We start from the raw sequence: 14,365 nt of genomic DNA, 5'->3' as shown, positions 1-14,365 counted from the left end.
TCTAGAAACTTAGATGCTGGTGATTATCCCCATCTTTGGAAAGATATCCAGTCCTTAAATCCCAAAACTAAAAAGCTATCACAGAGAGTAGGGGAAGCAGTCAGAGACGAGGCTATCGCAAGTATGTGGGGTGATCACTTCAACAATATCCTGAATTGCATAAATGATCAAGATTCTCGAAGGGATGTAGATAACCTCCATACTGACAACATTCAATTTCATTTTGCAGACCGTATTACGCCAGGTAACATCAGCGATGCCATAAACAGCATACCTAATAATAAATCACCCAGCTGTGATGGTCTTCCCGCAGAGGCTTTCAAATTCTGCCATTTGATAGTTTACATTTTGCTAGCTGCCCTATTCAATGTGTGCATAATTCACCAGTTTCTTCCAGACTCCCTACTCTTAGTTCACTTGATTCCATTAATCAAAATCAAGTTAAAGGATGCAGCTGACCCTGGCAACTACCAGCCGATTGCAATCACAACGATCGCATTGAAGATACTTGAGTTGGTTCTTTTAGTGATACTTCTCCCCTTTCTGCACATCACTGACAACCAGTTCGGATTTAAAGCAAACCACTCAACCGACACCTGCATCTACATACTGAAAGAATTGCTGAACTACTACCTATCATCAGCCTCTCCTGTTTTCCTTTGTTTTGTGGATGTGAGAAAAGCATTTGACTGGGTAAACTACCTGAAGCTCTCCCTGAAGCTGCATAAAAGAGGCACACCCCTTTATCTAATTGGCATTTTACATTGTTGGTTCTCCACACTGCAATATTGTGTCAAATGGGGTAACTTATTATTATACACCTTCGGCTCCCCAAACGGGCTTCGGCAACGGGGCATTCTATCTCCATACTTGTTTAATACATACACAGATGCCTTGAATGTCAAAGTTAACTCACTCCCAATCAGATGCACTGTCAATGAAACAACTATGAACAACCTTTGTTAGCCGATGATATAGTTCTTATTTCCCCATCAGTGGAAGGTCTTCAACGACTCATTGACACTTGCCGCCAATATGCAGAGGAATTTGATATAATTTACAATGAAACCAAGACCCAGTGCATGCCGCTACTCCTGAGATTGCCTAAACATATTGCAGAACCACAAATTGTCCTCTGCCTAAACATATTGCAGAACCACAAATTGTCCTCGGAAACCATCGGCTGGAAATTGTGCACGAATTTCCGTATTTGGGTCACATTATCACCGATGACTTAAAAGATACGGCAGACATTGAGCAGAGACGTCGTAAACTATATGCAACTGGCAACATGACTGCAAGGAGGTTTGTCTTCTGTCACCGAGACATGAAACTGCTGCTCTTCCGCTCGTATTGCTACAGTATCTATGGGTGTTCCCTCTGGACGAACTATACCTGAGAGACCATGAGACATTTTGAGATGCCTCACAAACACTCCCCGCTACCACTCCGCCACACAGATGTTCATAGAAAACCACCTGGACAATTTAAAAATTATTGTAAGGCGAACAATGTCCAGTCTGGTAACCCGAGTGAGAAACAGCAGCAAGTCACTCATACAAAGCATCCTAAGGAGTGAAGCAAGAAGAAGATCTATATTGTTGGAAAGATGGGAAAATGATGCCTTTGTCCCCTAAAGGACTTAAATCTCTGTATTGGCAAGATGTCATCGGCAGATTCTGTCATTATTATTATATTTATTGCTGATATTTTACTTTTTTCATTGTTACTGTGAATACTATCAAGTTCAAGTTTGTTTACATTCAATTTTTGTATTTAGCCCTCTGGACCTGACTACTGTAATCCACCTAAGGTCTCTAGTTGAAATTTAAGTTATATAATCTGTGCACTAACTGTTGTAACTCTCAATCCATTTTTTTTCTCACTGATATTACTATTATTACCATTATTATGATTACTATATTTTTTGCTACCTCAGCTATTTTGTGGATAAATGCTGATTATTAATTTTTTTCTCATGTTGTCTCATGTGTCTAGATTGTTTATGTTAATGTCTATATTTTGTATATTCCATGTATATGGCCCTGAGCTGAAATAAAGGATATTATTATTATTATTATTATTATTATTATTATTATTATTATTATTATTATTATTATTATTATTATTATTATTATTATTATTTTCTCGTCACACAGCGACCAAGACCTCTGGATACCATTGTAAATCCTCAGTGTCTGTGTACCAGAGGAAATGGGTCATCTTCTATGATTGGTGTTGTTGATGGCGTATCTCTCCGGTTGGATCTCCTCTTCAGCATGTCGCAGACTTTCTTGTCTTTCTTTGCTGAGAGAAGTTCCTCTCCGTGTCAGCGTTCAGGGGCTACAGAGCTGCCCTTGGACTAATCCTTCATTTGAAGAGTGTCGACCTCTCTTCCTTGTGGAGATCTCCAAGCTATTGAGAAGCTTCAAATAGTTTTGCCCTCCCAGGGAATTCAATCCCCCTGAGTGGGATGTGACTCTTGTCTCACAGAGCTTGACTTGTGCACCCTAAAGCCTTTACGAGAGTTGTCAGACAAGAGGGTTCTGACCTTCAAGACTGTGTTCTTACTTACCCAGGCATTGGCAAAGGGAGTTGGTGAACTTCATGGACTTTCCTTCAGTGTTAAACACTTGAAGGGATGAGGATCTGTCATGCTCTAGTTTGTCCCAGAATTCGTAACGAAGACTCAGAATCCATCGGTTCCTGACCCCAGATTCAAGTTCTTTTTTATCCCCTTCCTAGAGGATTTTGCTGGTAGTGATCAAGACAATATACTACTATGTCCAGTTTGAGTGTTGTGGAGCTAGCTAAAGAGGTTTGGAGATCTCCATCCTGAGTGTCGACGACTCTTTGTTAGTGCTGGCTCGACCAAGGAAGAGGTGTCCAGGAACAAGATTATTTTCTGGCTTGGTGACAAAATCAAAAGAGCGTACTCTGCTTTTGACGAGGTAGTTAGGAGTACTTTCTGAGTAAGAGCTTACAAGGTTAGGGGCATTGGTCTGTCCCTTGCATTCTGGAAGAACCTGTCGTTTCCACAAGTACTAAGGGTGGGAGTGTGTTCCAAGAAAAACTATATTCACATCCTTCTACCTTCGGGACATTGCCCATGGGTTTATGGACACTTTTTCCTTAGGTCCTCTGGTGGCTGGTCAAGAAGTTGTGTAACTAACCCGGCTTCCTAGAGAGACAGGTAGCATCTCGCCTAAGTTTTTCAGTCACAAAGAGAGAGAGTAAGTGAGTGACTGGCCTCCTTCTCTTCCCTTTATTTTTTTATACTCTTCCTCGCCTGTAGGGCAGAGGGAAGGTTGGTGTGTGATGCAGGTGAGCTATATAATTGAGTATGGTATCGTGTCTATAATCTAGAAGTCTGTAGGTTAATAAGTGCATGGCCATCACCTCTCTCTAGCAAAGGGAGAGAGGAGCTGACAATTAAATAAAACCCATTGGTTTTATTATTCTTTTATTTTCTCTAACACGAGGGGTTCATCCAAACCCTTTTTGAATAAATGATGCTATACATGCCCATTAATTCGCAAGGCCCAGAAGACTGGCAGTTGAACATCACATAAGCTCAACAGGTCAGAGGCACAGGACTCCTTCCTCTGCTCTACATGACCAGGAAGGAGGCCCAGGTGAATTGATGTACCAGTCAGTTCGGAGATTTACTCAGAATCCTTTCACCAACAAGTAAGTCTTCATATGTAAAGAACGAAGGATTATATTTGTTTAGGAACAAATTACAAATATTTTAAGTAATTAGTATTTTTCTGAACATGCAAACCTGCAGGTCTTTACATAAATTGCCCACCTCAAGCCAGCCCTCATTCTGCTACCTGAGCCAAAAGGTTAAAGTGAAGCATAAGGATAGGAGTGGGCAGGACTCCCACCCTACCGTTGATAGTTAACCACTTTATTTATTTAAAATTAAACAGCTGTTTTCCCAGCTTGCGCTGCAATTATATCCATATGTAAAGACCTTCAGGTTTGTATATTAGGAAAAATACAAATTACTTAAAAAAATTGTAGTCATTCCACCTTTGCAGCTTTGAAAACCAAAAGGGCTTTTTACTGTATTCATTTTTATTTATGTATGTATACATTCATGTACATTTTGGTGGGCTGGAGTTAAATGTGAATATATTGCCAAGTCGCAAGCCACGCATATGCAGATACACTAATTGAGGAAATGCTGTAATATGAAATTTTCATAGATATACAAACATAAACCTTATATCATATCTCCCATTGCAGCTACCCCTCTTTGTTCATTACCTTACTCAATCTTCTTAACCACCAGTTAACCCATTTCCAACATGCACTGAAAGATACTCCTTCATAAAAAGCTCTGGTTCGTTTAGTTCTGAAAACAATGTCATATTTGAAGAAATGTAGCAGCACATACCTTCCAAGACCGTCATCAGAGTTGCTGGTTATAATAGCTACTCATGCATTGTATCCACAATAACAATCAGTGAAACTAATTTGAAAACTTTCATCTCTCTTCAAATTACTACTCAATTCACCCTTACTATTTTTTCTTATTATTATCTACCGCATCTGTGGATAATATGGTGTTATGTATAGCTGGATCACATATAATTAAGCATTTGCTGTGTACTGTACCCTTCCTGCTGTTACCCCACAAAACTCTTATGCTGGTCTCTTGCATTTTCTATTCTTGGCTTTTGATTTGTTAATTAGATATCTTCATAAGTAATTTGTATTGTAATATGAAGCTAAGAATGTTTACAGATGCGATGTGGTGGGCATCATTATTAACTGTTAATCTATTGTTGCATTGTTACCTCAGGAATTCTTTGATGCTGTGTCTGGACACGTTTGGTAGGATTGCATTCATGTTTGGATAGAACTATCAAATGCACGCTTTGTTAATCGGCCTGAGACCTTTATGGGAACCTGAATTGAATTTGATCGATTATTTTGCTGCTTCAGTTCTGGCATTATGTTTCCTAACTCTGTGTTGCATTCTTTGATTTCAGATTCTCCCTCAGAATAATCTTCCTTCCTTCGTCAGTTTTGATTAGCATCAGGATTTTGGGAAATGCATGTTGGAACATTACCAATAGCAACACTTAAATTGTATAGACAGCACTGAATTATTGAACGCAGGTTTAACAAATTTAAACAAGTAAAATTGTTTTGAATGTTAGATTTATACATAACCGGAGAAATCTGGTTGTAGTCCTTCAAGATATTGTACTTAATTTTTATCAGATTTATTCAGTAATTACTTGTAATCAATTTTGTGTTAAGAGTTGTGAATTGAACATATTGTCATTACAGAACAGCACAGGACATAAGGCTAAAATGAATCCAGGACATTCTTTAGAATTTCCTTTGAAAAATGAAACTGAAGGTGTATTATCACTACCTTCCATAAATCAAGAAAACAGCAACCTGGCTGCCTTTAGTGGAACCAGTGATGGAGACTTTTTGTCTCTGGATCCATTGATGGACATCAAAATAGAGCCAGAGGAATTCTGTGAGTCTAATGAAGATGATGAATATTCATATGAAATGAATTCAACAGTGAATGAAAAACATCCGCAAACTTGCAAAAATGAAGTAAAACAAGAAAGAAGGATCTGTGATAATAGAGAGAAGCCTTTCATATCCACTGACTGTGAGAAAGCATTTTATAAGAAAACAAATCTTACAAGTGATATCACAAATCCTACCAGAGAGAAATTCATATACAATGACTGTGGGAAAGCATTTCCCAGGAAAGATAGTCTTACAATTCATATAAGAGTCCATACGGGAGAGAAGCCATTCATGTGCAAAGAATGTGGGAAAGGATTTTCCAGGAAACATCATCTTACAAGTCATATGAGAATCCATACGGGAGAGAAACCATTCATTTGCAAAGAATGTGGTAAAGGATTTTCCAGGAAACATCATCTTACAAGTCAAATGAGAATCTATACGGGAGAGAAACCATTCATTTGCAAAGAATGTGGTAAAGGATTTTCCAGTAAATATCATCTTACAAGTCATATGAGAATCCACACTGGAGAGAAGCCATTCATGTGCAAGGAATGTGGGAAAGCATTTTCCTTGAAACATCATCTTACAAGTCATATGAGAATCCATACAGGAGAGAAGCCATTCATTTGCAAAGAATGTGGTAAAGGATTTTCCAGGAAATATCATCTTACATGTCATATGAGAATCCACACTGGAGAGAAGCCATTCATGTGCAAGGAATGTGATAAATCATTTTCCCACAAATCGAGTCTTACAAGTCATATGAGGTTGCATACTGGAGAGGAAAAAGAAACAACATGATAAAATAAACCAGTTAAGGCAGAGATCTCTCAAATGACCAACTATATGAGAGATCAAAATCACTCACAAAATCTGCTCAAGAAAATAAGGAAAATAAAGAAAAAATACAGAATAGGGAATGAACAAATCAGTGGAAAACTGGCAGAACACCAAGCCAATATAAAGGCCCTAATTTCACAAAGAGGAAACAAACAACAGAAAATAAAAGTAGAACAGATAAATAGGCAGTTTGGTGAAAATCCAAAGATTGTGTATAGGAAGATTACGAAAGAAACAGTGGAGGTATGAACATCACCGAGCAAGGAATATCTAGAGAAATTTTGGAAGCCACTGTTTGAAGACCCTAGACAACACCAAGAGAATTCATGGATTGACACCATTAGGCAGAAGAACAGCTAAAAACAGCAAATGCCACCATTAAGGTTCACCATCAAAAAAGAAAAAAAAAAATAAAAGAATATAATAATTTCAAGATAACAGTAATAGCAAGACCCCAATTTCTGGCTAAAAAAGAGCACAGCACTACATCACACTTATACACAAGCCTTCTCAAGAGTGGCTCACAACAAGAAATACCAGCCTTCTCCCTAAAAGCTCCGAAACTGAGCTCCCTAACAAACATAGGCCCATCTGCTGCCTTCCAACAACCTACAAATGCCTCACAGGAGTCACAGCAAACGAGATCTGTTAACACCTAGATCAAGGCAAATATATGGAAAAAAGAACGAAAGAGATGCACATGAAACAAACTAGGCACTAAAGATCAACTGCTAATAAACAAAACAATATTAAAAGATTGTGAGAAAAGACAAAGGAATCCTAATATGGCTTGGATAGATTACAAGAAGGCATTTGATACTGTGCTGTGCACCTGGATATTCAAATGTATGGAATTAGACAACATCAATGAGGAAATAACATCTTTCTTGGCAGCACAGATGAGTAAGTGGAAGACCACACTCTGTCTAAGGGGAAAGGATTCCCGAAACTTTGGTGTAAATAAAAAGAAGAAATGATCTCCAGTATTCTCGCTGTCCTGTTCATTGTTAAACTTGAGCTTACCAGGAAGGGGGTCAGATAGTAATTCCAGACGTAAAAATCCAAAGAGGAATATTCCAGGGTGACAGCCTTTCACGACTTCTATTCTGCTTGACCATAGATCTGCTTAGTAAAATCTTGAACAACATTAACACTGGCTATGACCTAAGCAAAAGCAGAAGCAGAAAAGAGAATAAAAGAGTGAACCACCTACTCTTCATGGATGACCTGAAGTTGTTTGCAGACTCAGAAGAAAAATTGGAAGAACAAGTTAGGACAGTTCACCAATTCTCAAATGACACCTGCATGGAATTTCGGTTGGACAAGTGTGCCAAGAGTACAATAAAGAGAGGGAAGAGAGTAACATCTGAAGGTATAAAGATAGAGGAAGGCATATCTGTTGAAGACCAGGCAGAGGAGTACTTGGGAATAGAAGAAAACACTGGTATAGAACACAAGAAAGTGAGAGATAAGATAAAGAAAGAATACATCAGCCACTTAAAGAATTAACACCAAAGAACAAGATCACTGCCATAAACCAGCTGGTGATACCATTGGTGACATATGGTTTTGGCATTGTAGACTGGCCACAAGGTGAGTTAGACAGGATGGATATTAAAAGATTCTCACCCTACATGAAGTCACATACAGGCACCAGTGTATGGATAGAACATGTCTCCTTCACAGAGAAGGTGGATTAGGCCTGTCTGAAGATCAACCAGGCCTACAGAGCACCAATAGTAAGTATAGGGCAGTGCTTGAAAAGTTCTGAGGATGAAAATATCAAAAAGGTTGCCCAACACCATAATGAAGCCCTGAGCCAACTAACATCAATAACTAAACAGTCTAAGAACTTTGCAGATCTGATAAAAGACACAGAGGATACCAACCAGACCAACAGCAACAATAGCTACGACAACTAAGCAGAAATACAGTGACAGAGAGGAGAGACTTAAAATGGAAAGGCAGAAAGACCATGGAAGGACAGGAAGATTTCAAGAAGAATTGGAAAAGTTACATTGACAAAGAAGAGTCACTTAGATGGATAGGAAATGGAGATCTTAGGTTATGATGGAGAGACTGATAATAGGAGCCCAAGACCAAGGCCTCCTGACAAACGGCTTCAAGAAAATGCCAGGCATATCAGCAATTGACCAGTGTATGTTTTGTCATGCAGTGGTTGAGAGTGTTAGTCATCTGATATCAGCCTGCAAGACCCTGCTTGCAGATGGTCACTACACAATCTCACACAACAAGATCTGTAAATATATATTGGAAAATATGTAAAGAATACAGAATTGTAGTGAAAGGAAGTGTGGGAGCATGAACCAGATCCAATCACCTCCAATAGGGCTTTACCATCTTTTATGACAAGGAAATGCCAACAGGAAGATATATAGAAGGAGGTGCTATGAGACCTGATATTGTGATCTGGAACAAGGAGGAATAAACAGCAAAGATTATAGATCTGACAGTAACCAGTGACTTTGGCCTCAATAGAGCTGAAAGGCATAAATAATAAAATACCAAGACCAGAAGAATGACCTGAAAAGCACAAGGGAACTGAAGGAAATAGAAAAAAATACTTATAAAGAAAAATCTGAGAAAATATCTCCAGGGTATACGAAGTTGCCCAGTATAAATGAGGTGCAGATTGCTGCCCTCAAAGCAATGGTAAACACCTTAAAACGAGCCTTGGATATAAGGCTAGTGGAATATAGAGGTGGATCCATAGACCCCAGCCTGGGGCCCATTGCACCCCTGATATAAATTGAAAAATTAAGAATAACATAAGCGAAAGAGAAACCATATAGTTGCTCTATATGTCAAAGAAGTTTTTCTCAACCAAGTCCTCTCAAAAGACAAGAGAATTCACACTAGACAGAAACTGTTTACTTGATCTCTGTCCAAGTAGTTTTTATTACATGATTTTATTTAACTTGACTCCTGCGTCTGTTTTGAATGAGGTTGTGTCAAAAGGGGTGTGAAAACTCCTGCTAGAAAGAAGTCATATCCTGTATCTACACTTTGGTTTCTGAAAGTCTTTTTTTCATTTAGTTTTTTTATCATAAGTTCATCCTAGAATGAATGTGTTTACTTAAGAAAGATGTCATTCTTCCACACAATGTTGAAACAGTTTTTCTTTTGTAGACTTATAACATATGTTTGCACTCATGGAGGATAGATATTGTTCTTTTACACTGCATGTTGTACTTTTGTCTTGTATTCTGCAAATCACAGTCATTGGTTCTGAATGCCAGACTGTTTTTCAGGTGTCAAAATGCACAAGCAAAGTCACTCATCAGAGAGGATGTTCAGTTGCACTGACAGATTTGTTAATGTTTTGCACCCCAAAGTAAGTTGCACTTGATGGGGGGATAATTTTTGTGAACTAGTCTGCAAAATCTATAGAAAAAAAAGCAACAGCAACTTAAGGGATGATAAAAAGAAAACCCATATTTATATTTTTATTATCCAATTCATGACCATCATCATTGCTGTTACTCAAAGAAGAGAAGGAGAATCTGGAGGAGGGTCTGAGTGAAAATGCAGATGAAGGCTCTTCATTTGCAGTCTTTATTAGAAGTCAAGGCAGAGCCAAAGTATTTTGGCCAGAGTGAATTTGATGCAAAATGGTTGTGTAACCTTTATGCAAAGGTAAAATAAATGACTTTCAGTTTTTTCTTACAATTGTTCTTAATGAACACTGTACAGTGCTAGGTTAAGAAATGTTCCTTTGCCTTCTCCACTTTTCTTGTATTGTCTTTGGCTGACATGGTTTTCATCCTTTTGTTATTCAGCATTGTGCATATATGCACTTGTATATGTACTTGCAAGCTTGAATATTACCATGAAATGTTATTCTTAGTGGAAATAGAAAGGATTGATATCTTCATTAAACTTCAATGAAATTTAGGTGCATTTTTATATGATTATTTTCTTATTTGTTCTTGGTTTTATTCTTCTACAAAGAATGTGCTAAAGCATTTGTAAGTAAATCCTAATGCCTTGTATTCACTCACTAAATACAGTAGACTGTGCAGTATTTTGTTTTAGGTTAACCAGTCTGAAGTGTTTAGACTAGACTAGTTATGTAAATGACGAAAGTAATGTGTTATTCTGATTAGATTAAACCTCTTTTTTATTTTATTTCATTGTATAAACTTTGAAAATATTGATAGATAATAAAAATTCTTTATACACAAATAAAATTTTTCATTTGATCCTATTAAAACTTAAGTAATATCAGAATAATATTCTACACTGCCAAAAGTGAATGAATGCACCATGATGTGGTCTGAATGCACCGAGTATCTGGTCCCAGTGCACCTCTTCCCAATTGAAGTGCATCTTTCCTTGTGGTCCCAATGCACCAACTTTATTCACGTAACAGCTGCCCTTTGGCGAACTGTGTAGATGACTATACTCTATTCACTTTGCAGGATTATTTTCTTTGATGAATCGAATAAGTTTAAAAAGTCTGAATAAAAACAGAATATTACAAAACCAACAAACATTTCCTGCTATGAGGGAGAAGTTTAAAATGTGATAACCTCACCAGGTAGCTACCTCTTAATTCAAACTGCAAGCCTAACTGTTTCTGTAGCTGGCAGTTAACCTCTAAAAGAAATGACTGTGCTAACTACTCCTTTGGACCTGTGGTGGCTGCTCAGCAACTTGTGTAGCTCATCCGGCTCCTTTATCAGGACAAGGTTGCATGTTGTCTTAGACATACAGTTGTGGACACGAAAATGAATGTGGGAGTAACTGGCTTCTCTTCCTTCAGGCAGAGTGGATCCGGCCATCACATGCTGGAACTGGCGACCGATGCAGTTGGGTTTTGCAATAGAGCAACCATTCTATTTATCTTTAGAGATTATAGAAGCAACTGCCCCTTTCTCTGACAAGGGGAGGTCCCTGACAATAAGACAAACCCTCTGCTTATATTTGCCTTACTGTCTCTTAACTCTCAGATTCATCCCAACTTGATTTTGTGTGAGGTTACTTTTCTTCATTCATTCGAAAAAGCCCAGAAGTCTGGCAAGTGATCACAGTCTCTGTAATACGATCAATTCATCAGAGACAGACTTCGTTTACCTGAAGATCTCTCAAAGACTGAATTTATCTTGATGCTTGCATGGTTTCTGCATAATGAAGTTTGGGGAAGGGGAAAATATCTAAAACTATTATAAAATACTTGGGTTGAGGAGGAAGTTACCAACGGCTAGTTCAAGTACCTACTGTTATCCCAATCAGATGAAGGTATGACTGAAGGCATATTGACAGCAGACTTGATATGCAGTAATAAGCCACAAATAATTTAGACCTCTGGAGATCTGATCTGGATCTCTAGATGAAACTAAGTTAGTTTAAACATCATTATTTGAGGTCAGTCTTTTAAATAAATGGTATAATAGTCCTGACACTTTGATAGGCCTAGAGATGTGGGTTTATAATATATATATTGGGTACCACTTTATCTCCAATGTGACGAATTCAGTGCTAAATATTTTAGTCCAGTTTCCCACTCAATGACATCTTGGATAGAATAAGAAGACTCGACAAAATCTCTCAAGAATATTCTGAACATTTTAATTGTGAAATTTTTACAAATGCCACTGAATTCTATATGATTTAATTAAAGGTAGTACTAAATCCATTAAGGGTTAAGGAAAGATTTTTTTATCATTTATAATGTTCAAATAATTCGTAGGCATCGCACACTTAGACCTATTTAAAGGATGCATTTAATGAGTGAAATTTCACTTTACATATTGAGTGACATTATTATTGCTATATTTTTGTTATTTTACTGTATTATGTATTTTTATTATTATAATTTTTTTTATCACTATTACTGACTTGGTTACTCATCATGATTCGTGAAAATATTCAAGTAGTACGTATTGGCTATACATATTATGAGGGATTTGTTAGTTAGCAGACTGTTACTTCTGAAAAATCAATAAAACATTCAAGAGATGAGGCTACTTAGACTTAATAATAAATTGTTGCTACAATCTATTCAGGTTAGCGAGGAAACCATTATAGACTATGGTTAGTTGGAGCTTAGGCCTATGGGAAAAAACCCATTTTAGACTATGGTATTTGCAACTTAGGCCTAAGCTGACATCTTAGAATGTTTAAGCCCTGTATGATGGATTGTATCATGTTTTATACATATATTTTAATCATTAAACTGCCTATTAAAATAAAACTATTTCATGTCTGTATCAGTTTATACAAAAAGGTGCAAGTCTTTATGAAATATTCAGGGAGTCTTTATCAGTATAAAATGGGTCCTTTATAGGCCTGATTGCATTGAATATGTAGGCCTATATGGGCCTAATTGACTCCGTACCTCATGATTTTATATATGTATACTCTTTATGAGTAGAGATGACGACGACCTTCAAGTCTGCAACGCCAGTGAGATGGAAGCGCCCTCAGATGTTCCTAATCTCTCTCTCTCTCTATCACTTTTGCTCTCTTTCGATCTGTCTCTCCTTGAAAATCTATCCCCCTTTCTCTCTCTCTCTCTCTGTAGTCTCTACTTGTCATTCTTCTTATGAATATGTAATATAATTATGAAGAAGATAAAAATCATCTAATGACATCATCTTCCTCAATACAGGTAAAGACTTTCTATCTCTATTATTATTTTTTTTTCTCTCTATCACAGTCCTCAATTCGACTGGGTGGTATTTATAGTGTGGGGTTCCGGGTTGCATCCTGCCTCCTTAGGAGTCCATCACTTTTCTTACTATGTTCGCCGTTTCTAGGATCACACTCTTCTGCATGAGTCCTGGAGCTACTTCAGCCTCTAGTTTTTCCAGATTCCTTTTCAGGGATCTTGGGATCGTGCCTAGTGCTCCTAGAATTATGAAGACAATTTCCACTGGCATATCCCATATCCTTCTTATTTTTATTTTCAGGTCTTGATACTTATCCATTTTTTCCATTTCTTTCTCTTCAACTCTGGTGTCCCATGGTATTACGACATCAATGAGTGATACTTTCATCTTGATTTTGTCAATTAACGTCACCTCTGGTCTATTTGCACGTATCACCCTATCTGTTCTGATACCATAGTCCCAGAGGATCTTTGCCTGTTCGTTTTCTATCACTCTTTCAGGTTGGTGTTTGTACCACTTATTACTGCACAAGGGTAGCTGGTGTTTCTTGCAAAGCGGCCTTCACTGGAGGGCTTTTATTATTATTATGATTATTATTATAATATTATTAGATGAATTTTTATTGATTTTTATTTTGTTTCTTCGAGTGATTCTCTTTTGTTCAATATTATTATTCTTTGTCTTTTGACAATGATTTTTTCTTCATACCATATCATATATTGGTGGTCATAGTGATCTTAGAGAGAGTGATACCTTATGGGAGAAATTCATGCCTATGCTTTTTCTTTAACCCTTTGTGACCTGGTGGCGTCAACTGACAACTATTTATAACTTTAGGGCCATTTTTGGGTGTCATCCCCTGTCGATTGACATTTTGTGCCATACAGTTTGATTGAATTTTGAATGAAAAATGTTCAAATCCTTCAGTGGGCCATAAATGACTTCTGGCAACTCTTAAGGCAAATAGAAACTCTAGAGTAGCGAGTCAGTACTGGTTACAGGGAGATTACATTATCCACTTGGGGAGGAAATCTACTTGTGGTCAGTGCAAGAAAGCCTTCTCTGTCAGGGGTTACCTCACCAGTCACATGACTGCCATACTGGAGTGAGGTAATTCGTCAGTAGCTATGTGCAAGCACTTGAAATCACCTGAAACACATACGGATGCACACCAGGGAGAAGCCAACAAATGTGAGTCTGTTTAGAAGGCGGCATTTGCTCAGAAGTCTCTCGTGGTTGAGCACGTGCGCATACACACCAGAGAGCATTCATAAGGAACTAGGTAGAGAGATTATCCTTGGGGAAATAATCTTTCAGTATAGACAAAGTATGCTGAAAATGTAAAATCCATCAGCCATTGAGTGGTAGTTGATTTATAC

General features: G+C 37.7%; 1 protein-coding gene and 1 pseudogene across 1 annotated transcript in view; both read left to right on the top strand.

Moving 5' to 3' along the window:
- Window positions 1-9,362, top strand: part of LOC135204734 (gastrula zinc finger protein XlCGF8.2DB-like) — a 42,604-nt gene extending 33,242 nt beyond the window's left edge. Inside the window, exon 2 of the mRNA XM_064234892.1 lies at window positions 5,004-9,362. Within this exon, the coding sequence (XP_064090962.1) occupies window positions 5,332-6,312 (981 nt within the window). The 5' untranslated portion in view covers window positions 5,004-5,331 and the 3' untranslated portion in view covers window positions 6,313-9,362. The remainder of the gene's footprint in view (window positions 1-5,003) is intronic.
- The window catches only part of LOC135204550 (gastrula zinc finger protein XlCGF8.2DB-like), an 8,999-nt pseudogene continuing 2,656 nt past the window's right edge, over window positions 8,023-14,365 (top strand).

The sequence above is a fragment of the Macrobrachium nipponense genome, chromosome 47 (assembly GCF_015104395.2).
Source record: "Macrobrachium nipponense isolate FS-2020 chromosome 47, ASM1510439v2, whole genome shotgun sequence".
Taxonomy (NCBI): Eukaryota; Metazoa; Arthropoda; class Malacostraca; order Decapoda; family Palaemonidae; genus Macrobrachium; species Macrobrachium nipponense.
Note: the sequence above shows the minus strand (reverse complement) of the source record. Positions and strands in the feature narration are given on the sequence as shown.